Source organism: Triplophysa dalaica, chromosome 16 (genome assembly GCF_015846415.1).
Source record: "Triplophysa dalaica isolate WHDGS20190420 chromosome 16, ASM1584641v1, whole genome shotgun sequence".
NCBI lineage: Eukaryota > Metazoa > Chordata > Actinopteri > Cypriniformes > Nemacheilidae > Triplophysa > Triplophysa dalaica.
The window spans coordinates 13,373,110-13,399,115 of NC_079557.1; the positions used below are offsets into that span (position 1 = coordinate 13,373,110).

A 26,006-nucleotide genomic window follows, 5' to 3' on the forward strand; every position below is an offset into this window, starting at 1 on the left:
CTTGTATACATGTTGTGTCAGCATTTTTCCTTCAGCATGGTAAACATTTCAAGTTTCAATTTGCAAATACAGTCGAACCTCAAGAATATTCTTTTTATCTAATATAAATTTAGATTATTGACCGTTTTCTTCCATTATTATTATAAGAACATGTGTTTCCAATGGACTGAAATGATTCAAACACACTTAAGGTTGACTTGGTGATATTGGTTAAAAATAAGACATCAACCCCGGAGCAAGACCAATGAGATGTATGCGTACATATTCAAAATGAATCACTGGACATGTAACACTGCACACACAAGAAGTATTTGTACCAGCAGCACGCAAAGAGTACAAAACACGGCAAAATATAATTCAACCCTGACAAGGAAAAAATCTGTATCCGTGTTTGATTCTGTGAAATAAAGTGGGGAAATATTATGGTTTGCTTTCGTTCTGGGATACGCCCCTGGGTGCACCGAAGTGCACATGTTGCATGCTTTAATGCTTCTTTCCTCATTCTTACTTTGCTCCGCCCCTAACTGCGATGTCAAGTTAAAGAGTTGTAGTGCAAAAGAAACATAGGAGGGGCCTGTTTGTGAACCGATCGAGGCGGTTCAACCAATCACAGAATTCCTTTTTCTTCCCTGTCCAACCCTCTCCTTTCCCCTCCCTCTCTCCCTCCACCTACTTTCTCCGTTCTGCACTGTATGCAGACACAGGGGCAGGAAAAAAGTACAGTGGACAGCGAGGAGAAAAAAACAGAAGCAGCTTCTGTTTTTTCTTTCAAACACATTCCCGCTGCATCATTACGAGCGAACAGGCAACCCGGCTTATAAAAGCAGAGGTTGCATGTGCACACTCTCACACGCGCAGTCGAGGAGAATCAACTCACGCAATCTCTTCTGTGGCACCTGGGACACAGCAAGTGATCATTTAGGAAGTGAACTTCTCAGTAGTTTACTTCTTGAATCCCAAACTCACACACAGGTTCTAGTCCGGTGTTTGCTGGGAGCAAGTGGAGAAGAACCTGCCTGCACCTTATCCCGGAGTTTCACCTGTCAGCCTCGCAGTGATGTCAAACGAGGAGTGCCGCTCGCCCATCGGCCTGGACTGCTGCAGCTGTTGTCTGGATCTGGCCAATGGCTGCTTGGCTGAGCCGGGCCGACCCGGCCACACGAGCCTGGGCAGCCCCACTTCAATCAACCACTTCAGACAGCTGCGAGACCAGCTTCACTTTCAGAACCTAAACACAGATAAGCTGAACAACATCATGAGACAGGATTCGCTGGAGTCGGTGGTCCGGGACCCCTGCTATCTGCTCAATGAAGGCATCTGCAACAGCAACATTGACCAAACCATGCTGTCCATTCTGCTGTTCTTTCACAGGTATGTGAACAAACACACTTGAGACACACACACCTGCCCCGGCAAACACACTCACACCTTGCCGGGGCCATAAAATGGTCAAAGTCTTAGAGCTAGAGCCGTGTTTGCCAGTTAGTGACTTAAGTTAAAAATGTTAGTTTGATGACAGGAACATTCTGTGTTGTTTTCAACTTATGTAACAAAAACCTTCTCCCTAACAAATTTGTACTGTCACCGTACAAATTTAAATGAATTTCATATTAATTTATTAAGTAACGCCACAGACGTATCATGTTTTATAATTAGCTTTTAATGTATTCACATGTATTCATTTATTACTCATTGGCTTGCATATCGTAATCCAACACCAAGACATGTTACACAAACACTCAGAACTACCAGTTATTTTATTTCTTGCCGGTATGATAAGAACATACGGCACTTAATAATACAAATAATACAAATGCTGTAAATGCAGCTCTTGCTTTGTTATTTAAGTCTAAGGTGGCTCTCTGTCTAAGTATGGTTCCAGGAATGTGCAGATTAGTATGAAGAACATGCCTTTGCGCAAACTTGCGAGGATCTTGTGTCATTCCACCTTAAAACAGTTCTTCCTCCTTAAATACTCCATATTCAATGTGACTCATCTGATGCATTTAAAGATTTGATTCCTGTAGCTTTAGGGCGGAAAGTACACGTGCATTTCATTTACAACCAATTCAATATTATTTGCCTCCTTACTTCCGTCAGCTGAAGCGAAACACATTCTGACGTATAAACTATGGGTCATTTAAATACCATGCTGGCCTTCCTAACCAGGTAACGTCTGTGTTTATAAAATCTAACAATTCCAAAACAACATTCAATGAGAAATCTTTAACATTTCCGACTATTTAATGTTTGACTGATTTTATACATTGTGTATGTGATGCATACACATACACAATGTTGTGGTGCAAAACAGTACATTAACAGTATACAGTATATTAACTTGTCAAAAAGGAATGGAGATATTTTGCAGATGTATAGACACCAGGACAGTCGGATAAATCAGATAGCATTTGAAATGTTTAGTCTGCAAGAGACATACAGTTGAGGCCCGTTGGGAAAAACAGTCAGCTCAAGTCAGCTAAAGGGAGATTACAGAAAGAATTGAACTGTAACTAATTGACGCACGTGGCTAGATGATAAGAATGTATTCCATATGTTGTTATCATAACATGCCACCGTATGGATTTGACTGACATTGAAATCTTTGACAAACTATCAGAGATATTAGATAAATATTTAAAGCTCGCCTGTCATACTTCGCTCTTTAAGTTGATAAAGATTTAAAGTGAAACTGGCTGATAACCTCACAGATATGCCAGCTCAACATGTTAAGTCAGCAAAACATTTTTTGCTTGGACGTTAAAATTGATAGTGAGGTCTGAATGAAAGTGAGAATGAAAAAAGCTTGATGGTGTAACAGCAATGAGATATAATGAGAAAAGTCGGAGTACTTGACTTAGAGACAGTGAATATTCACATTATATAAATAAATGTTCTACAACATGCTTTTCACAGCAGTGCTGTAGAAGAACCATTTTTGCTTCCCAAATTAATAATTTAATGAAACATTCCTACAAGAACTTATTCTTTCCTACTTTTTTAAAGACTGTTTCAAATCCACAACATAAACAAGCGTTACTGCCTATTAAAGTTTTTGTGGCACAAACTTAACTTCCGGGTATGTCCTTGCATATATCTGAAAACAAGCAAAAGAAATAACAAATACATTTCATTAGCTAGCATGTTCAAATGATGTCTAGCCAGTATTATTTTTGGTCTTTGTGAATGTCTGCTGGAAGTTAAGTTTGGGCCACAAAAGCGTTCAAAAATTATATTGTTGGAACAAAATATGAATACTATCTAAAAGCGAATCAACACCAAGACCTGCCTGAAATGCCTCGTGTAACCACACCCCCCACAAATCTACATCAGTTAATGGTATGATTTGACTAATACCGCCCAAATGTATACACAAGTAAAATGGGCGTAACTGTCACTACAATTGCTTTTATAACCTGATGTTCCAAATATGGTAAAAGATGTTACATTTTCGTCACACGTTTGCAGTATTCGACCAATCAAAACGCACTGGTTAACTGGCCAATAATAGCACACTTTTCGGACCTATGAGCATTGGGGCAAAGAGGAGATAAAACACGGTATGTTGAAAATACAGCATTATGAACCTTAAATCGTGTATAGACCTCGCTTCACATCTAAAACAAACAATAAAATTCATTTTATTCCTGTCACATGACCCCTTTACTACAATTATGATACAATGAAAGAATCATATACATTATATATATAATATAAATGAAAGGAAATATAGATAATTATTAGTCACAAGCCAGACCAGTTAACAAACACAGATAACTATGGGGTGATAAAACCATCTATAGTCTAAAGAACTTTTTTCCACCGCCTTTATACTTCTGTTTTGTGAAACAGAGTTTCTTTATGTAACCGTACCGAATATGGTTCTTCCATGGCATTGTGTTCAAAAATTTGAGTTCAAAGAGTGCAATAAACAAAACACAAATAAGCAGGTATTCGCTGAATTGTGTAATGATCTATGTATGGTGGAATAGTTCACAATAATGGCGCAAATATATCAAAAGACTCATAAATACAGATGTCAGTTCTCTTGAGTTCTCAGTATGGTTCTCTTCATGATTTGGTTATTTAAGACAGCATATAAAAAGCAGTGAGACTGGACAAAGACAACATTACACAAATGATTTGGTCTTTTAGAAGAGTCATCCATTACAATCGAGAGAAACCTTTATGCTTTGTAAGCAACATCCTTGCTTTCTGTAATAGTTTACTAATGATACTCTCAACTGTTAAGATCCATGTTTCCTGTTTACAGCTGCAGAACTCCCAGCTGTTGCTATGGTTACCACTTTGTCACGTCAAAATTTTGGGTGTGACTTCTGTATTCTGCACATATATGGAATAACAATTTAGAAAAGTCACTGAATGTGATTATTGGTTCCCAAACTTTGCATTGCATGTATATGACCTCTGACCCTTTCAATTCTCAAACCTGAGGGTTTAGCAGTTTATTGCGGTTTTATGTAAAGATAATATATCTCCTTCCCATACTGACACACCTCTAAATTAAATCTCATCTGGTGTGCGAGTTTATATCTAATCTACTTTATCAGGGTGTCCTCAATTTTCTACGTGGCACAGAAAGGTTAAAGTTTACAAACTGTGATTACTTTTATTATGAGCAAAGTGGTGGGATGTAAACAAGAGTTGTTTTTGTCCTATGTCCCAAGAGTCTTCATAGTCTCAGTTACTAAATACACCGTGTTCAATAGTCCTCTGTATTAATACCATCAAATAGCCATTGTTTGATCATACACTAACAGCTTCTTGCAGGAAAAGGGATTCTGTTGGACCGCTCATTGTTTACGCTATCATGCTTTCCCTGTGATCCCGGCATGTTCTAAATATTGACGTTTAGGCGGCCTAAGGATGTTTTCTTTGTGTTCTCCTTATATTTCATATTTCACACTTCTGCATTCCTTACAGACAGAATACACTCAAAGGTCCTTGACGTCCAGAAATGGGGAACATAGTGTTATTGATAGAACAATGATAAGGAAGGTGTGACTAGGATAGATTTTGGGACAGAGTAAAAGAGGTCTTGCCAACGTAAACTCCACCAACTCGCTGGCAAATTGCTAAAATGTTTGCTCGCTTAAAATGCAAATAATCATGCACTTCATTCCCAGGCATGCTGAGGCATAGATTCAGACATTTTGAGCCTAACTGCTTATACATATTTTGCACTGCAATATTAAAAGGGACAGTTCACCCAAAATGTAAAATTCTTTCATCATTCACTCACCCTCAGGTTGTTCCAGACCTGTATACATTTATTTGTTCTGCTAAACACAAAGGAAGATATTCGGAAGAATGCTAGTAACCAAAGAGATCTCATCCACCATTTACTGACATAGTAGGAAAAATAAATATGGTGGGAGCCAATGGAGGAGGAGATCTGTTTGGTTACAAACATTCTTCAAAATACCCTTTGTTTAGCAGAATAGAGAAATTTAAACAGATCTGTAACAATATGACGGTGAGTAAATGATGACAGAATTTACATTTTTGGGTGAACTATCCCTTTAAAAGCCAGAATTATCCGTAAGATTTTAACCTTCTGATGCATTGTGCTGTTTATCTGATGCATTTCATGCATGTATGTGTAAATTTACTATATTAGGGATAAATGTAATTAAATTAAAGTAAATTCTTGACTCAAACACCCAGGACTCTTACGAGCCTTCAAATTCATATACAAATGCAGGCTATGGAAAATAGGCTACAGTCTACCTACTCCTCCCAAAGGCAACAGACAAAACTCTACTTCCCTTCTAGAAAAAAGCCTTTTGGACTTAACTTGTGTGAACTGGCACTAAACCAACGTAAAAGGAGCCTGAACCCAGTTTCTCTCCTCACTGACCGTCCAGTGGGACGAACGAACAAAGCCCAAAAACTGAACTGTTCGTTCTCAAACGTCCGTCCCAAGTGGCAATTTCTGGCTGCTAGCTGAAAACTCCTTCCGCAGCAAAATTTAATCCCTTACAGCTATTGCTTAAACTCAAGGATGCGTGACTCAATCAGATCTAAATGTGCAGACTCACACGTTCAAAACAACACCAAGCATATGGTCAGTCGCTTCTCCAGTCTGCCTGAAGGAGGGACTCACTGTTGCTAATAAAAGGCATCCAGCACATCACATGTGAAAAGTGAGGGGTTTGCATAAGGCCATAATAAGCTAATGCTCGCCACATGAGAGCTCTTTGTGTGTGTGTGTGTGTGTGTGTGTGCATGCGCTTTCCCAAGAACTTCAAGACTTGTTGAAGCAGAGACCTAAGCCATTCAGATCAATACATATTTTGTACAACCAATACGCCAAAACATACTCCTAGCTAACAATTACCCTATCTACGCAGCCAAGTTCTACAATACCACCCGTAGAGGACAAAACATCCTTGAGAGAAACGATATCTTGATAGATTGTCCTAAAGCCTCCTGGATATTTTCCAGAAGGCAGCATGCTGCAGACTGTTACATAAAAGTCTTGGGGTCATGAAGGTTCCTGTGGCTTTGGCTGAGTGGTCTTCCTTTTAAAGTTGGTTTGAGACGGTGAGGCTGATTCTAGTGAAGAAATAGAAGCTTTGAAACACCTCAGGCTAGGATCTCCCAGCGTTATAACCAACTCCCGGCCTCACAAGTCTGTTTATTTGACATGGTTATTGCTATAAATCCGATCGGCTACACACATTGCACCACAATCTGAAGACCTGCTCGCCGCTCCCAGCTGTGTCAACACCGAAAGGGAAAGGCTTCTGTCAGAGCGTTGTTTCAAAAGAACAGCATGAATTTTAATACTGATTTGATCTCATTTCCATGTGGACGTGCGTAGATAATGTGGATAATGCTTTGCAGACATTTGATCGCTATAGAATTATGATTACGTATCATTCGCCCTTCGATCTAAAGTGGCTGTTTTTAATTAGGATGGCATACTAAGTCTGCTGAATAGCAAACAGCACCAAACGCGTGCCACCCAGAGGCATACATCATGTTCCATCAATTTTCCCTGTAGTACATATAAAACCTAATAACGTTATAATGTCTCGGCTAATTATTCGAATGAGATGCAGTTCTTTGATGTATCACAAGCTGCGTGCTACGAGAAAATTTGCATTGACGATTGCCGCCGTTAACAAGAGCCTGCGGCCGATAGATGGGACGCTGTTATAAAACGCAACAGGTGGATCCACTTTCATAATGGCTTAATAGGTCAACTGTCTTTGTAGTGAAGGCTTGTTGAGTAATTTACTTGTCATAGTTAGACAAACACCCACATAGGTGTATGATATCCGTTTAATTGACTGGCTCAATGGCAGCATTGTTGTGAGCGGGACGGTGGACAGTTGGCGACGGGCCATAGGCAAGGGGCCAGCTCGAGCTTTGTTGTCTGGTATAAGGTGCTCCTGTTCCCAGAGGCAGGGTTCAGGGTACTGACAGGCACTGTCTACAAACCCACCCAACATTGGCATTCACTGAGCCACAGCAGTCATGCTATAGCCACAACACAAGCATGGTTATTGAGGCCACTGGCAGGCTTCAGAGTCCATGACCTCGGAGCGAATGTTGAAATAAGTTAAGAAAGAAACACATTATACTACCTAAACTTGGCCAAACCATTCCTTTAAGAATCACATGATCAAAATGAGGGTCAACATTTGCAGGGACCCTAGGTGGCACCTGACATGACCAAATGAAAGAAAAACAGTGTAGGGTCTTTATACACCTCTGAAGATTTAGTTATGCATGTTTTATTGCATTTCTGTCAATAGATCCAAGAAAAAAGTACACATTGGACCTTTAAAAACATCAGCAGCTAGCGCTCCGAGAGTAAAAATTTGCAATATTGAGAATAACACTGTGCTTATCGACATCACGTTTTACTCAGCTGACCAGTCACAGTGCAGGAGCGGTGACACTAATACTAAACAGAACATCATACTTGAGAAAGTTATATGTGTAAGTTATATAAATACTTCGGTCTATAAAGTGTACATTTTGCACTAGATGAAATTCCTAGGCTACCACAATATGAACATTAGATGTAGAGTATACAAGCTAGCAAAATCAGATACTAATAACACATCATTTTAGAGGGATAGGTCTATTCCGTTTCATGTTTTTTCAGCTAATAAAAACCACACTCAGCATTTTTAGAAGAGATAAAATGCTTTGATTTATGCACAGCCTTATATTTACACGAGTATACATGCTGATCTAGCACGACATTATGAAAGAACACCAGAAACGTCCGATGACAGACAATGAGAAAGTGATAACAAGCGATTGCGGTCCAAAATATTTGCGTAGAGGTCGGATCATTAGCTTGTGAAATAGATTTGCCCTGATAGCTTACGAAATAGCCTCATGGGGTCATGGTTTGTTGACTTAATAAAGTACACTCTCTTTGGCTTGGGTTATGTTTACCTCAGGCTAAAGGGAAAGTCTGATCATGTTAAAGTGACTGCCAAGACAGACATAATAGCATTCGATTGCAGACATGCAGGACTGCATCTGTAGCCTTAATTTCCCCCAAGGCCAGTGGAATTGAATCTACCGCAGACAGCACCTTCATTGTGAAACGTGAAGCGCTTTTAATTCATGTGATCTTATTCGATTATGCCAAATTCAGTGTTTGTGAAAATCATAACGAACTGACAACCGTTGGATAAAACATGTAGAATATCAATAACCCCAAAGTTTGCGAAATGATCTGTGGCTACAGTTCGATCTCATCCAAGGGATTCATTTTTCGTAATATCGAAAGGCATTGTTGGTACCTGTCTTGGAGTGAAATAACATAACAATGATTTCAAATCTTGCCAAATATCCTCAGGCCATCTGCTTTTATATTAAAAAAGTTTGTCCAAAAAAATCTGTGATTGGTAACTGAACCACTTTGACTTTCATTTTTCTGTGGAAAACAAAATCCTGGCCACTTTTCTTAAATGAAAATGTATTATGGACTGTCTCATGAACACTTGAAATTAAAGCACAAGCTGTACAGATGAGTGGTTCTCTTCTCCGGTGTTGGAACCCAAAGTATTGCACATTTACCATTTACCACCCGATTCATATCATCCTATCAAAGAGACAGATAGATGGAAGTACCCAGAACATGTCAGATACGGTAAACACACAAAATGTGCGCTGCTGTTATGTCCCATGACTAGGGTTCACACTGTGGACCAACGCTACAGAGTATATGTCAAATGTCACATGACTAAACCAGAAAAACAATGGATTTTGATGCGATCAGCTAACCTAGTTTTTTAAATATTTGCTGTTTTATTCTATATTAGTATTTAAAAGTCAATAAAAGAAGAAAAATAATGAACTTTTAATGTCAATCTGTATATGTGATAGACATTTTTGGTAGGGCCTTGGGCATTTTGAATAAAATAAAGTCCCAAAGTTCACGATTAGGGACACTGCTTTGGTCTTTACGAGGAGCTTCATTTGGAATGATATGGCTAGCATACTGCAAGTTGTTTACAGGATAAAAGAGAGGTTAGCACTGTAATGAGGTGTTGCCCTCATTGTCTTATACGTTCACACCCTGGCAATGACGTCCATTGAGATAATGAGAGAACCTGTCCACAGCCATCTGCCCTCTTCAGGATTTGCCCTTGTTATATCAGCAGCTAAGAGCCCGCTGACTCACCCATCAGAATCTGTGCATCATAACTGAGCCACTGGCATTATACCAGACACGATGTGGCAGACGGGTACAGGACATTTAGATGGTTGGCCACACCCAAGGTGGAATCACATTGGTCCAAAATGCTGCTCTACACAGCTGCGCATTAAATTCAGAAAATATGTTATGACTGCAGTTTTTTATTTGTGTGTGGGCAGACAAATTACCAGTGCTGGAAACATACTGGGGTGTACCCAGTGGGAACATACCGTGACTCAAACCCAAAGTTTTAAGATAATCCAATAATGTGTCTTCATAAGTTTAAATATACTGTATATAAAATACTGGAAGGTGGATCCACCGGAAAAAAACTGATGAAATTACGTAGATTTAGTGGAGCCTGAAAAACAGGCATATATACACTCAGGACAGGTGCATCAGATACTGTACACAATGCACACTTGGGGTTATTCTACAGTAAAAGACACATAAATAATAATACTTTTGAGAAACTATACAAAAGTGACTAATTTTTACCTAGATATTAAAACTCTGTTTACATATCAAAATTACGTACAGCACAGTTAATTCCAATTGATCCCAGTATGGTTACAGTTACTGTACTGTCCTGCTCTTGACAAATCAGACTTGTTTTTTTCCATGAAGCAAATCCATAAGATTAACCCCGACAAGCCATGTCTCATTGTGGGTTCGGCCAGTCTGGAACATAGTGTCCTCCTAAACAGCTATAAGATGAATCAGCCGGCTATTAGAGCTCATCCACATTGATCTCCACATGGTTGTTGCACACTTTCCAAACACGATCTCATTGCTGCACACATGGAGTTAGGAAACTCCTGCACTAACTTTGTTAGGCACGTGCATGTGTAAAAAAATGTTTGGCGCACAGCTTTGCAATGAAAATTTTCTACCCAAACAATCTTTCCACAGTAAACAACTCTTCGGCTATGTTTGTTGGCCTTGCAAGGTTAATTATAGGAACTCTCATGCAACAGAACTAAGACCACATGTCAAGATTTTAAAGTTTGTGGTGCACAAAGTTGGCACATTTTATCACTTTGGTTGAGAATAATAATTTGCAGATCAACGTTATGAACTTTTTATAACAGAGAAGGTTTACTGCTTATTACAGCGTTCATGCGGAATATAAATAGAACCGGTGTCAAGTATTTTTTGGGATTTTATGCTAGATGCCACCCGCATTAACTTTACTTGTATTGATAACACACATGGAGCGCTTTTATTGTAACAACACGACGGTGTTTCTTTCCAGGGAAAAGTTTATTTTCCTAAGCCCAAAAATGCATGACACTTATTAGGAAGGTCAAGTTTTAACAGGCCATTTATGGGAAGAGATGATGACTCAGGTAACAGGTAAACAATTCTAAAGCTAAACAATTATTACTTGAAAGCTATTTTGAGAGGTTTGCGGTACGATTTCATCAATTTTTACGAGAGGAGGAGAAACAGTGCTCAAAACACAACTCTCCTCGGAATTTCTTCATCTGTGAAATTGACTCAGACCATTTTTGCATGAATAACTGAAGGCGGTTGTTAGGTAAACTTCCTCTGTTTTATTGGAACCATTCGGAGTGTTCTGGAAACATTTTGTGCACCTTTGCCAAAATCCTTTTGCTCTGTCTTTTAATGCATATTGGCTCCAACACTCGCTTTGAAATCACAACCGAGTTTAATCTTGGGTTTTTTGTAAATCAGATGAGATTGCTCCAGTCTGTAAACAAGAAAATGTATATAAATCATTCTTATTCTAATCGTTTATTAAAGGGGGGATCAGACGATCACCATTGGACAGACTAGTAATGAGAAAACATTACCAGAGGGTTCACGGGAGATGTCCACAGCATCCGCCGCCAGGTTAAACAAGCATGAGATGTATAGAGTTTGACCATTTAGCAGCTTTGCGGTAGCATTCATTCTCCTGTGATAACATGGAGCGTCTCGTGGTCTGCTGTTAGCATGTAAGCAAATATAAACACAAAAATAAGTAAACACAAGAGTGAACTTTGGGACAGGCTCATGTAACGTCCCAACCGTGCCAAGAAATCAAAGACACTGGGGACTGGAATGTGAAACACGCTCCTCTGAGCTCTGTCCAAAAGGCCAGTTCGGTTCTTCTTGGCCTTCATCTACAGAGCTGTGGCCTGAATTCACAATCTCCCAGGGTCAATAATTCATCATTTGTCACTCGGCAGAGATCTTGGGAGCTTGCATGTCAAATAACAGTGAAGAATGTTCTAGGCATCACATAGACTCTCACACAACCCACCACGCCTCTCGTTTTCTACGTGTCGTGAAAATGACAGTAAGAACGTGTCAAAATAAGTTCAGGTTTCTCACTGAGGAAACAGTCGTTTCTCCATAAAGCATATTGCTGGATCTTATATACCACATAGGTTGAGAGGATCCTGTTGTGGTTTTCAGTTCCTGTAAATCAGATAGTAAAGTATCATGGGTTTGAATCCTGACAATCATGTATGCCGATTATGTGTATAACCTATAGTAATAACCTATAATATAAGTACCAATGCAAGTTACGTAAAACATTTATACGTTGCCATGTCGTTACAGTATAAAAGACACTATTGTACTAAGAAACAAAGATACATGACATTAACACTCATGGAAAATAAACGAGCGATTGTTGTTCCAAGACACTCATGGCTGCATTTATTATGTATGATTATTATGTAAGTCTGACATGCACTTCTGTGGAAAATCTGTATATAGAAATATATTTTTCCAGCTACCTCGCCAGACCACACCTAAGAGTTAAAGAATAGGCTTGTATGAGAAAAATGTTTTGGCATGCTGTTGGATTGTTACTGCTATGTCTGCTCTGTGTGTGTTTTTTAAGCAGACTGATAGAGCTACAATAAAAGTTACAGGACAATCAGAAATGTTGTTTTAAATACATTTGATCAAAAATCAAAACGCTTACATTCGTTAAAATAACAAATAGTTTCAATAAGAATACCAAATATTTTACAATATTCATAATGATTTTAATGAATATAATCATGAAGATTTTACATTAATTAAACAAAACATTAAAAACACAACAATAAATGAATCAAGCAATCTATTTTTTAGGAAATGATAAAAATGCAGAATTGGTTGTGCATGACTCGCTCTTATGAAGCTCTTCGGCTGTTGGGTCTGGTTGTCTGGGGGATGCTATGCAGTGGCTAAGGTCTCAAAAATATTCTGCGGCTATAGACGGTTTTATCTTAACAACATAAACAATATATTAATAGTTATATTCTCAGACACTAGGTAACTGGGGGTCAAGCGCTAACTTCTCTATTATCTGTTTAGAAAGCATTGAACTTGAAGGTGAATTGAAGGTCTCTATGGATGTAGTGGTCCGTTTAAAAGCACTACGGAGGCTGACACGGGCTAAAATGTTGTTATAATCAGTCAAACTGCATAATGTCTAATGTTTTTATTATTATTTCTATTATTTGCACAATTTTTGCTTCTGCCAAATCTCACATGTCTATTACTGACTTTCAAAGCACACTGAAATTCAAGAAGACGTTATCTTTCAGGTTTTTAAATGTTGCCATGGTCACCTGGAGAAGCACGGGTGAAAGCCCATTGGGCGCTTTTGTTCCCCTCAATTAGTATTCAGGAATAAGTTCCTTCCCTTCCACGTCCTGGCCAAGTGCAGCTAGCAAAGGGTCAGTGTGTAGAACAGATTAAAGAATTAAAGTGTTCGCCATAAACTGATCTTGATATAAGAGGCTAATGATTTTCCATATGTCAGCATTTACACTCGGGCAATGACAGACAGCTTTATAAGAGGATAAAGGTGGAATTAATTCCCACATATTTACAAAATAACAGCTCTTTTAATCATGCATATTAGTTTGGGGAAATAAAGAGTTGTTTTGCATACTGCCACCATGTTTGTTCACCAAAAGGCGTTGAATTGTGTTTGGAGTCGTTTACCTAAAGAACTGGGAGTACAGCCAAGTCTACTATCAGAGGAAACATTGCAGAACAACAGCTGTGAAAGCCCTCCCACCCCACCTCTTTCTCTTCCTCATTTTTTTATTTTCCAGTTTCAGTGTGCTCTCTCACAGTCATCTACATTTGACACAGGACATCCCCCGGATAAACTTTACTTGAGGTTTCATCATGCGTCTGTTGACAATCTTGACAAATTATCTAATGCCACGATTAGGAACAAAAATATTTTTGGCCTGCTCACTTCAAACGTCCAGGATTTATTGTAGACACTGGTATATGTATCGCCCTCATGTAGTTGTAATGCTTTGTGATTTGCTTTCTTTCATAAACAACCAGAAGTCATTATTTTTATTTTTTCCATATTATAACAGTGAACAGTGAACAGGGAATGGAGTCCTTCGAAACCTTGTATCTCCATATTTTGTAATTCTTGTATTTTGTCATGAATCAATCATATTAGTCACCCTTAATGTTTTACAGTGGTTTTTGCAAACATATAACCAATAAAAAGATTTAAAAAGTGCTTGTCAACTATGACAATACAGCATTTAATCAATCAAAAAATGCATTTTTTTTTCAATTTCCTGAAAGCTGTGAAGTTGGACATTCGAGGTTTCAGAAGGACAATGACAAAACATGAAAAACGCAGAACCAAATTTAGGTGCTCATTTTTATTGCATTGAAAATTCGTATCCTTCTTTATAAGATAATTTCCGCTCATCTCAGAGGAGCTTAAAAGTTCCCTGGTTTTTGTCTTGGAAATGCAAGCCTTAACCGCAACTTCCAAGCGTGTGTCTATATCACAGCATCTAATAATAGGTCCGGTCTTAACCAGTTTCCTTATTGTCCTCATGTGAGGGTCATGTAGAGTTTCATCCTGTGGTCTGTTTATTTAGGCAGGATTTCTGAGAGCCTCCTGGTTACCATGTTTATGTCACAGGGTCGTTTGAAGTGGACCGCAGTCCTCCCCCACGTCTAAAAAAAAGAGAGTCGTGTTTACTAAGGTGACTTAGGACAGTGAAGAGAGCTCAATGAATCGTGCAATGCCGTTCCGGTCAAACCAACTCAACAACGACGCTTGTTACAGACTGTTAGGTAAACAAAAGCTATCAAGGAAAATGTTGCTCTCCATGTTACAACACGACAGGTTTTGTCAAAGTCACACCTAACAAAACACATTTGAACATGCCAAAAATAGCGTGGAGCCAAACAATAGGCAAAGACTTGCAGACATGCAAAGCATGGAGCAGGGAGGGGCGCAGGCAAAACAAAGCATGTCCTGCAGACGGTATGAGCTTAGTATGTAGACAATTTCTGGAGAGAGCCTCTCCTTCAATTTAGCCTAGGTTGTGCAACACTGTACAAAATAAATGTTTTTCAGGGCAGGTAAAGGTGTAAGAGCCTGAGATGACAGCTTGCATTGTGTCACTTTATAGTTTTAACCCTAGTCGTCCAGGACTCATGCTGTGTTTGTATTACATGCTGGAGCTGCCATGCGTGCATGGCAAAATAACTGCCAAGTCACAGCACGCTATGAGAAAATCTAGTTATGCTGACGGTTGTGTTAGTAGTAAGAGATGATATTTTGTAATGCCTTAAACAAACTGACACAGAACATGTTAGGTTTCTTTAGCTGATGTTTTGAAACATACACTTCTGCATTATCCAGGGTGTGGCTTTATGCATGCACAGCTCGCTGTTGTGTAAAACCACTGTGGTCCCACATATCTGAAAAGGAAGGAAAAATGGTATCAAACAGAAATATCAATAAGGGTTATACAGAGAAATGTGCTCTGCAAACATGGCAAGCTCTGATGTTATACTGACATCTGATGGAATTCATTGACAACAGGACGTTTGCATTTGAACTCTTAGATCTTAAAAAATAAGTTTGTTTAACAGAGATACTCTTCACTACATTAAGGGATAGTTCACCCAAAAAAAGTATAATTCTGTAAACATTTATTCACCCTTATGTCTTTTAAAACCAGTATATGACTCGTCCATCTGTGGAACACAAAAGAAGATATTTTAAGAAATGTTAAGTGCCCATAAAATTGGGAGCCAATGTTGCTCAGCTACCAACATTCTTCAAAATATCTTCTTTTGTGTTCTGCAGAAAAAAGTCACACAGGTTTTGAATAACATGATTGTGAATGAATGACAGAATCGGTTATCTGCTTCGGTTGGTCATAGTTCGAGTCCTGTATGCAGAGCAAAGCACAAATGTGCTCTTTAAACACACACACACTTTTCCCACTGTTTCTTTCGTTATTTACGTTAGATTATCTGGGATCATCTCTGGCCGACAGCCTCGTGCAAGTTCAGAAAATCTGTATATCGCAGAGTAACGTACATTCACCTCCCCTGACTATATCAGAGCAAAGCGTGTCTCTGCTGTGGCTGCACGCCAGCATTTCGCCATATTTTGGACAACTTTCTCAAGTCTGACTGGGCTTCTAGATTGTTTTGGAGATACGATGACAGTTAGTTGGCTCCAATACTGCATACGTGTAAAAATTCTGTACATCAGACACCAACATCTTTGCTGTGTTCAGTTGACCTGCGCATTTTTCTCCGGCTGGCTGATTCTGATCAGAGGTTTGACGTCACCGCTTTAGCTACCTGCAAGCGTATCACCTTTCAGTTCATACCTTAAAACGATTTAATCCTTTTGTGTCGAGGAGATTAAGAGTGTTTACAAACCCGGAGATAACACGCTTTCAATCAGCAGGTGTAATTGCTCGAATTCACGGATGTTAGCGCAAACAAGCACGGTTATGTTTCACTCATGTTAGTTGGTGAACGGGGTCGCCCCATTTCTAGGAAATGCCTTTCCGAGCTCGATTCCAATCATGAAAAGATGGAGGAACGAATTTTGGGGAGCACGTTTAGAAAAATAACCAGAGAATGGAAGCCAGGGCGGCCCAGGTGCTGTTAATCTTCTCTGTCTGGCCGACAGATCTATTCAGCCTTCAGACAGTACATCACTGCAGTGCATATACACAGAGACACGCAAACTGTGCGGCTCATTTAATATTCATTGTTTGTGTGTCTTCAAATGCGTGCGTGTTCACTGTAATGTCAACATGCACAGAGATAACAGTGTACTCTCTGAACTATGCCTCTATTCCATAGAGGTATTTAGACATCATTGTTTTCTGTAAGCCTTGTGATTCAATTGTGTCAAAGGTAGCGTGTCTGTGTTGTCTTTGGAAAGCGTCCGATGACAATGGCATTTAATTAAAGGGACAAATGCTTTCGGCGCACAGTGCAAGAAACCCAACAATGTCCTACTCTATGTAAATACATAAATGACAATTTGTTCATATTAAAGAAGCAACACAGATTTTGTCAACATGAAACGATTCATGCATTGACTTGCAAGTGGAACGATGATTTATGATGCTCTTTTATCACCACGATTACACTGACCACAAAACATAAATGAATCATAAAAAGGTGACTAATAAACACAGCAGATGTGCATTACTGTAAATAGATTTGCTCCCACTTTCAAGGCTCATTGGTCCCAAACAGACACTTCTCCAAGCAGCGGAGACTGAGCCGTACCTGATCAAATAAATTAGCCTCGCTCATATTTTCCTTTCAATTAAAACGAGACACACTAATGAACGGGTTTACCAAGAGGCAAACTGCCAAGCTCATGCCAGCTGATCTGCATTAGTGCGGATGCACCGAACGAGCGCTGACGTCGCAGCCCGATGCTCCGCCCTTCTCCAGCATGTCCACTTATCTACTGAAGCCAGAACACTGGGGTTATGCGCATAATGCTGCCCCTTTGAAGCCAGGAAATGCACAGGCTGCCCAAAGAACATCTCACGTCAGACCCCCTTGAACCTAAAAGTGCCAAAAAGAGACAGTTTCCACTGTTATGATGGTCATTATTGCAAAATAAACCTTAACAGGTGATCATAAGCCACAAGTGAATCCCTTCTTAAACCTTAAGGGGTATGATGTAAAGCTGTTTATCATACTACGCAGCCTTTTACTAAACAAAGAAATACATAGAGATAAACAAATAGACATAGATATGCTTTGAGAAACGGATCATGGAAGAAATCACTTTAGCAGCCATTACACAATTATATTTTAGTGCAGAATGTCCTGATCGACCAATCAGGATAGAGTGTTCCAGAAAGCCTTAGAATACATTTTTGACACGATCACATTGTATTAGAGGACATACTGCATTGCCAATGACCGAATATCTTGCCCACATGTTGTGACACGCAAGGTCTGCTTCATAAGGGAAACACCTCTTCCTTTTTGTGAAGCCCATGGGATGTCACAGCCAAACCAGAGACAATGATTATGACTTGTGTGAAGCCCCCCATCACTTCTCAGCAATAAACAATGCATTATTAATTGCGATTGTGTGCCATATCTGGTATGAACTTGTCTGCTTTGCAACAGGGATTAAGGGTACATACCGTACAGACGGAGTTCCTCAGTAAATGAAATCTGGACCACATACAGGTCTATTTTTAACCTCCATGCAGAGTTAATTCAAAAGAACCCACAGACTGAGAAGTTAAAATGATCAGTTTTATAGTTGGAGACAGAGCCCAATGGGAACCAGTGTTTTATATGACGTAATTTGAGACTAATACGCTTCAGTTATGGTGATTATATTAATTATGGTAGTCAAATTTATGTTATCAGCAGGGTTTTTGTTACTTAAAATGACAGACTAATAAGAGCAATTTGATATACTGTAATTGTACACACTGTGCTGAACACAGCCAGTTTTGTGTGAAAGTTATCCAGGGACCTTCTCTGCTTCAGGTGACTTAGATTTGAGTTTAATTCCCTAAACACAAAAAACAGAATTTCCGTGAACATCATTGTGGGAGTTTCTCTATGAATGATATGCTGTCTGTACGGTTTATTTGCATGCGCTGTCTGTGCTGGTGTATCCCTGATTCACTTAGGCAATTATGAAAATGAGGTAACGTGGCCAACACACCCACAAAATTACTACTGAATGCATTTGCCCTGCACACTTATACATGATGCACGTTGGGAATGCTAGGCTGCAAAGGATGCATGCAACTATATGAAACAGGAGAAAATAAGAACACAAAAAAGGTAAAACACAGCAGAGTGCATGGTGTTCATAGACACAGTACTGCCATCATCAAACTCACTCATCCTGTGAAGAATTTCCGCGTGCACACACAGAGTCAGCCCACTGGAAACTGGGCATCCACAAAAATGTTTGTGTAACCCACAAGTACTCTGGTTACAGTGGCCGAAAACTAGGTAGTGTCAGGACAGATGTCAAAGCAACAGAACTTCGACACACCTGGGCTGTAAAGACCTGCTAAAACATTCTGTATGATTAGAAGTGGTTTTATAGCTGTTTAAACAGAGACATAAGCTCCAACATGTACTGCGATAATAGTGCCATTGATAAGCTGACCAATCGTCATTGCTCAGCAACTGCACGAAACCGCAGACTCTGTGAAATTACCGGAGTGGGCGCACGGTCGCCTCATTTATCTTGTTTTACTGCGTGTTAACGTGGGAACATGCAAACAAAAGCATTGCATATGAACACACAGGAGCAAGGCTAGCTCAGGCTGGTTTCCAAACAATGCGCATTTACTACATGCATTGTTTTTTAAAGTACATGAAGTGTCCTGTTTTGTATTTCTCGAGCTTAAATTCCATTCTTGTTGGCAGTTCAGGGCAGGACGGGCCATTCAACCTAATGATTCCTAAGTAGGTCAAGCACTTCTGTATGATGCATTAGAAGCCATCCGGATACACCATAGTTGCGCCAAAACATAAGAAAAAATTAAAATACATAAAATCAACACAAGGAAACATGGCAATGAGGAAAGTTTTCCTTTAGAACGATAAACTAAAATGTAAGTAAAATATATCTTAGCCTACAGATACCAACAGACGAACAAAAGCCTTTGGATGTTGTTTGTCTCTTGGCAACCGAAACATAAGCATTTTCCTATACACTGACGTGAATACTTCTGTAAGAATGATCCAACTTAAACCACGCTTTTCGACATGGGCTAACAAGACAGTCACATATATTTACCGGATTAAAGTAATGGTTTTCAAATCTCTTGTTTAACATAACATACAGCATGGACGTCTCCTGTACCAACATGTTTTCATTACGTGTCTCCAGACAGACAATGCACACAAAAAAGGGTTTCTGTCTATCATGTAATAGACATGAAGCTCAAACAACATTCTTTCCTCTTTACACTAATTATACTGTAAACAATATTTTCCATAAAGGGGTCATGGAAAACAAGACGTGTATGTTGGCATTTTCTAACCTACGGTTAGATTACAACAGACACTCTTGAAAATAGAGGTGCTTAAAAGGTTCTTCACAGTGATGCTATTGAAGAACCATTCTTGGTTGCACCATTCAGTCAAAGGTCTTTAAAGAACCATCTCTTTCTTCCTTTTTTATAATCTGAAGATCCTTTTTCTCCACAAAGAACCTTTTGTGAAACTGAAACGCTCAGACGTTAAAGGTTGTGATCAAAAGGTTCTTCTATTGCATCACAGAAGCTCTTTAAGTGTGCAGATTCCAAAGTTTTCTTCTGTATACCAGCACTATCATTTTGTTGATCATTTAAAATCTGTCCTATTATATCCTTTATTATTGCTGAAATACTAAAAGTAACCAAAGCTAAAGTGTCTGAATAAAGTATATGTGGATGCAAAATGCAATTAGTCTGCAAGAGAATTCTGGGTAAGCAAAAATCAGAAACCACCCCGATTGTTTTTCTCCCTCCCATCCAGCTGAGAAAATGTGCCACTTCTACATGAACGTGCGACCATCCACACTGCTGGAATTGTAAAGCCGCACAATCTTTGGGTGCGTCCGCAATTAAGCGATTGTCTCGTAGATTCCATCTGCACAGAGCAACGGCCATGAGCTTATCACCTCTCTACTCACCTAATCTATTTAAGAGGAGGGACAGGCGGTAAGTGTAAGAATGATCGAGTCGTGCGAGTGTATCATCACTATAGACAGCTGATGGATTAATCTTGCAGGTGTGTAGTGAGAGTGAGGAAAGTCAGTAGTGTCATCTAACCACTCGAGCAGACGGATGAATACTGCGGGTCTTGTTGTACAAGGTGTAAAAATCGTTACACTAGGTTCAGAGTAGCGCCTGAAAAAACTATCACTAAGGTCTATGAGAGTTCCAGATGTTTCATTTCTATGATAAAAAGAAACAGCAAAGTTTACAGTAGAGATGAGGTTATTTACATGTTCTGTACAGTATTGTCTCTTTCCTGTTTAAAATCTCTAGTCGCCCTCAATTTGTGACCTAATAAGTTGCAGATATTCAAAGAATGCAAACATGACGGGTTGAATTCTGGACATTTTTTTAAAGTAATTATCTAGGTGCGTTGCATATGCAATTTATGAAGAAGACTTTGGTTCAGGTGTGGCATTAGTCATAAGAAAATCCGCAACTTTTGTTTGTTTGTCTTTAGTTAATGAGCTCTTGCATATTGTGAGGGGCTTATAATAATAAGTGTTTTTCAGAGCTGAGTGTTTCTGTATTAAACATAATGTGTACATTGAGACCAGTCTTAAAAACTGTCAACTGTGCAGTAACAGTTTTAAGCTGTTTTATCTTCAGAGCGAGGCTGGGACATCTCCACCCTCGCTATGGTGACAGATGGAGACATACTGTACCATGGCACATCTGTGTTTACTGTGATGCGCAGGCCTTTGTTAGAAGTGGCAGCTGAATGAAGCACTTGTTTGCACTGCATCTCACTGCATCACGACAACGTAGATGATTTTTAAGGACTATCTATCGAATAGCAAAAAAGTAGTTTATAATATGCAAATGTTTTAGTCATTCCTAATTTCCCTTGAGTGTAAGGTATGCTGCTCTCTTTGATAAAAGGCTTGACGTTTTGTCACATTGCACGTTTACATTAATCAAGGTCAACATTGTAGACACATACATAAAAGATATTACTTTACACGACGTCTAGAGGACAGGAAGATTGACACAAACAGGTTCTGTTGACACCTTATCACCCGTAGATGCATAACTCATTAAATAAAGAAGATACTAACATCTCATTTCCTCTTATCTCTAAACTATAATTATCGCTTCATACAGTACAGACTGTGCAAGCCTTTGCCAATAAACCTGACTACAGCTCACCAGAGCCCAAAATCTGTCGAACTGGAGAGCTCCTATGAAATCTTATCGAGCAACAATACAAAGTATGTGTGAAATTTATGTGAAGTGAAACCTCATTAGAGGTATCGGTTTCGAGTCATCACCTTTCAAAGTGTGCCAGTGGGATTAAGTTAAGATCCTGCAAAACTTAAGTAAACAGCCATGTGTAGGTCGTGTCATCTTTTTATAATCAGAATTTTGTTCTATAAGGCAGTAAATATCAATTTATATTGATTTTAGAGGTATTAACAACAACAACAAAAATATGTATATGAAATAAACCATATTTGATTTTTATATCATACAATGCATTTTGTTATTATAGTTTGTTGTAGTGTTAAAAAGTAAACCGAGAGAAAGAATATATTCACAATATGTTTTTTTCAGAGTCAGCAAACTTGAAAGCACCAGCTTATTGACTCCTATACAGCTTTTCAAGTGACTTTGACCTATGAACTTTTAGACTGGTTGACCTAATGTTTGTGTTGTGTCTGCAATTCACAGTTTGTCCACTAGAGGCTCTAAAGCCTGATATTACTGTGGCAAAAGTACTGTGAGAAAATCTGACATGCTGTATTTCTAAACAAACCAACAAACCCCGGTTCTCCAAAAAAAATGTTTCTAAGTAGCTAACTGCAAAACTATTACCTTATGAAGACCTAATGGCATAGACTGAAACACTAATTCTGTCATGTTCCTCTGGAAAAAAAACGAATTCCCAATGAAAAACACAAATATACCTGAACCGAACGTATTTAAAGTTAATTGGCCAACAATATCAAATGTATAAATGACCAAACGTAGCCTAATACAGCAAATACAACGTCGCCTGTTAACCTTACGTCTTGTTTGTATAGTTGGTGTGTTTTTGAGGTTTGTTGCTGCATGCTGTGTTCCCTTAGCGAGTTCAGCGCGAGGGCAGAACGAGAATCAACGCCTCACGCCTACTTTGCATAATTCATTCTTGCGTCATATGACGCCAGCACGCTCGTATATAAAGGTCTCTGCGGCAGAAATAGCACCACTAGCCGACAGTGTTTCTCTTGAAACCGCTCTTAGTTCAATCATAGCGCCCGGTTTCTCTGTGACCACTTGTACAGAGCAAGGCAACGAAACGAAACGAAACGCAACGAAACAAAACCAGGATTTTAAAATCGTGTTAAAACAAGTCGCAACCGTGGCGAGAAGTATTATTCAGACGGGTCTCGTACTTAATATGAGCACGGAGATGTTCAAAACGCCAATGGAGCTCGCTGTGTATCAGCTGCACAATTTTTCCATCTCCTTCTTCTCGTCGTTTTTAGGAGGGGATGTAGTATCGGTCAAACTAGACAACAGGTAAGCGATGAGCACCGTGATTTTATTGGGTTTTGGGATGGTTTTGAGATTTGATCGCTGATTTAAAAAACGGGCACATTTATCACGCTAAAGTCATTGCGTCATACATAATGCACGCTCATTTGCACTACTGGCTAAATAAAATAACGTAAATGTTACACAGATATTTTCAATACACGTAGTGTCACACAATGAGTCGTTGTTGTTTACTACTGAGGTGTTTTCTAATAGGCGTTTTCTTTGTCTGTTGCAGTGCCTCTGGCGCAAGCGTTGTGGCCATTGACAACAAGATCGAGCAAGCAATGGTAAGATACATACAAATGCATGTTTTGCTATTAAAGCATTCTCTAAAGGCTATAGATTTCCTACTAAACCCTATATTTAAGAAGCTCACATTTATAGAAGTGCAGTGGAAAGTGTCTAGTTTCTGTGTAGGTTGTAACCAGAGCTCCTGCACGCTATAAAGCTGCTGCACCTACTTTCATGCATATGCTTTGCATTGCCCACCTGCAGTAAACGTCAAAGGTCAACACGCAAGGCCATTTAAAGTGTTGTGATTTTATATAAAAAAAAAAAAATGGCACATTCGAGCAATTGCATTGTGTAAACCATTGGGTTGATTCAGATTAGAAGGTTATGTAATCATACTGAATATAGTTTGGTATGAGCTCCGAAACTCAATTCCCTCTTTTTTTTTTATTTACAGGATCTTGTAAAGAATCACTTAATGTACGCAGTCAGGGAGGAAGTGGAGATCTTAAAAGAGCAGATCAAGGAGCTGGCAGAGAAAAACAACCAGCTGGAGCGTGAGAACAGCCTGCTCAAGAATCTGGCCAGCCCCGAGCAGCTGCAGAAGTTTCAGTCACGATTGCCGTCGGACTCCGACCTCGCTCTGGATCCTCAGGAGCCCGGATCCCCCGACGATGTGGGCCACCAGTACAACAGCACGGGCTCTGCTGTATAAGAGGCTCTGCCATGGGGCTGGCAGAGCCACAGCTCTCACCTGAAATGGACCTCCAGATATGCAACTTCCAGAAGAAGCTGTCTGTACAGATGAAACCTGATAAACGAAAGCGTTACGATGTACCAGTGGCCTAGTCTGTTCTGTAATATCCGACAATCTCTTCGGACTTGCGGACGAGAGAGTGTGATGTAGATGTCCGAGGTTACTGTACGACAGGACTGACATGCCCCTTGCTTGGGGCTGCAGCCTTGCTTTCCCTTGGTCTATCTCGTGAAGAGAAGGAGAGGGGTTCGCCTGATGGAGCTGGCCCTGAGATCTAAGCTGTGGGACCTCCAGAGAACTGCATCCGCGGCCTATTCGTGTCAAGCCAAGGAAATGTGCATCTCCAAGAGATGCCCCCACAGTCTCAAGAGAGCCCTGCCAGGTGTTATTAACGCTGATGCAAGCTACATGGGATGACATCCCGGAGTGTGCTCTATTAATTCCCTCCATGTCAATGATCCCTAGCTGTGGACATTCTTCGCTATTGTAGATGAGGAGTTTTGAGATTGACTTTGGTCTGGTCTTCTCTACCACAGTGGTGACTCCTGCCATATGATTTATAAAGCAACGCTTGTATCTCTGCAGTTGGGGCCTGCTGCTTATGGGAATTGTTTGTTTGTGTTTTGAAACGGAACAAATCAACTTGTTTATATGGGCTATGTGTAAAATGATGATTTTTTTTGGGGGGAATGAATCTGTATACATTTGCATAGTTCTGTAAATTTGTGACTGATGTAAACTTAAATGTTCAGAAATGGAAGCAAGGAGTGGATAATGTTGCTGAGAATATTCTGATATGTCAGACATGTTTTATTGACCTCTATGCCAACCTAGAAAGAAGAGGGCCACATGTTTCTGAATGAACTCTGTTTTCTAACTACCAAAGACTTGCCTAATACTCACAAGTCAACAGGACCATGTGTAACTTCACAGGGAGAAGTTTTTTGACTGCAGTCTTTTTGAAACATGGGAATTGTTGCTTGATTGTGTCCATGTATTTTTTTTTTAAACGATGTATGGATGCAAAATGCACATTGCAATAAACCTTGTTTACAATTAAACAGCCATCGTATCTCTTTCTTTCTGCATACAAATGACGATTTTCTGTAGATTGGAATTTTTGCATCACAGAAAAATATTAGTCTTACTGTTTGGACAATTTCTACTATAACTTTCAACATTTTACATTAACAGTTTTGCACAGCTATACGGATGTTTTCAATGATTTTTTTTTTTTTCTTTAATAGTAGTCAGAACAGATCTTTGTTTTTAGAAGACTGTAAGCATTTAGGACTAAGGTATTTAAAGCCAAGGGTAAGCTTCTTATTGCCATATGAGCACCTTGTACTGACGTTGATGTTTTTTGGTTTACTATTCATGTCTGAGAAAGCATAGTACTACATGCAATTCAAAAAAATATCCTTGTATTAAAAAGTAATCACATTCATTCAAAAGATAATCATGCACCTAATAAGCTCTGTTTCTGCACGATTATACATTTTACACCGCTTAAATTATCACAATGTCTCCTATATATTTGCAAAGAGGCGTTAACAGTATGGCTATGTAGATAAGGAAATCTACTGCTAAGTTCATAATGACTGCTTTACTGTACTAATATAGAAGGCTTTGGGGCCAAGCATAGTAAGAAAACAAAGCTGGCGTGTGAAATCCTCATCTTTCTCCGCCTAGAAAAGAAAATCTCAAAACACTGGCACGCTCAGTGTAACTCAAGACTCTGTGAGATCCCTAGCGTAAGACCCGGATCTTAGCGGTTCAT

At 39.4% G+C, this 26,006-nt stretch overlaps 2 protein-coding genes across 6 annotated transcripts in view; one reads left to right on the forward strand and one right to left on the reverse strand.

Moving 5' to 3' along the window:
• The window catches only part of mid2 (midline 2), a 365,887-nt gene that overhangs the window by 153,842 nt on the left and 186,039 nt on the right, over positions 1-26,006 (reverse strand). The window lies entirely within an intron of this gene.
• tsc22d3 (TSC22 domain family, member 3) lies at positions 702-25,287 on the forward strand. 2 transcript variants are annotated; one of them, XM_056769394.1, is made up of 3 exons: positions 702-1,371; positions 23,474-23,525; positions 23,927-25,287. In XM_056769394.1, the coding sequence occupies exons 1-3, from the start codon at positions 1,058-1,060 to the stop codon at positions 24,182-24,184; spliced, it is 624 nt and encodes a 207-aa protein (XP_056625372.1). In that variant the 5' UTR covers positions 702-1,057; the 3' UTR covers positions 24,185-25,287. The 2 variants fall into 2 exon arrangements, with proteins under 2 accessions (XP_056625372.1, XP_056625371.1); XM_056769393.1 differs by lacking the exon at positions 702-1,371 and adding an exon at positions 22,229-23,220.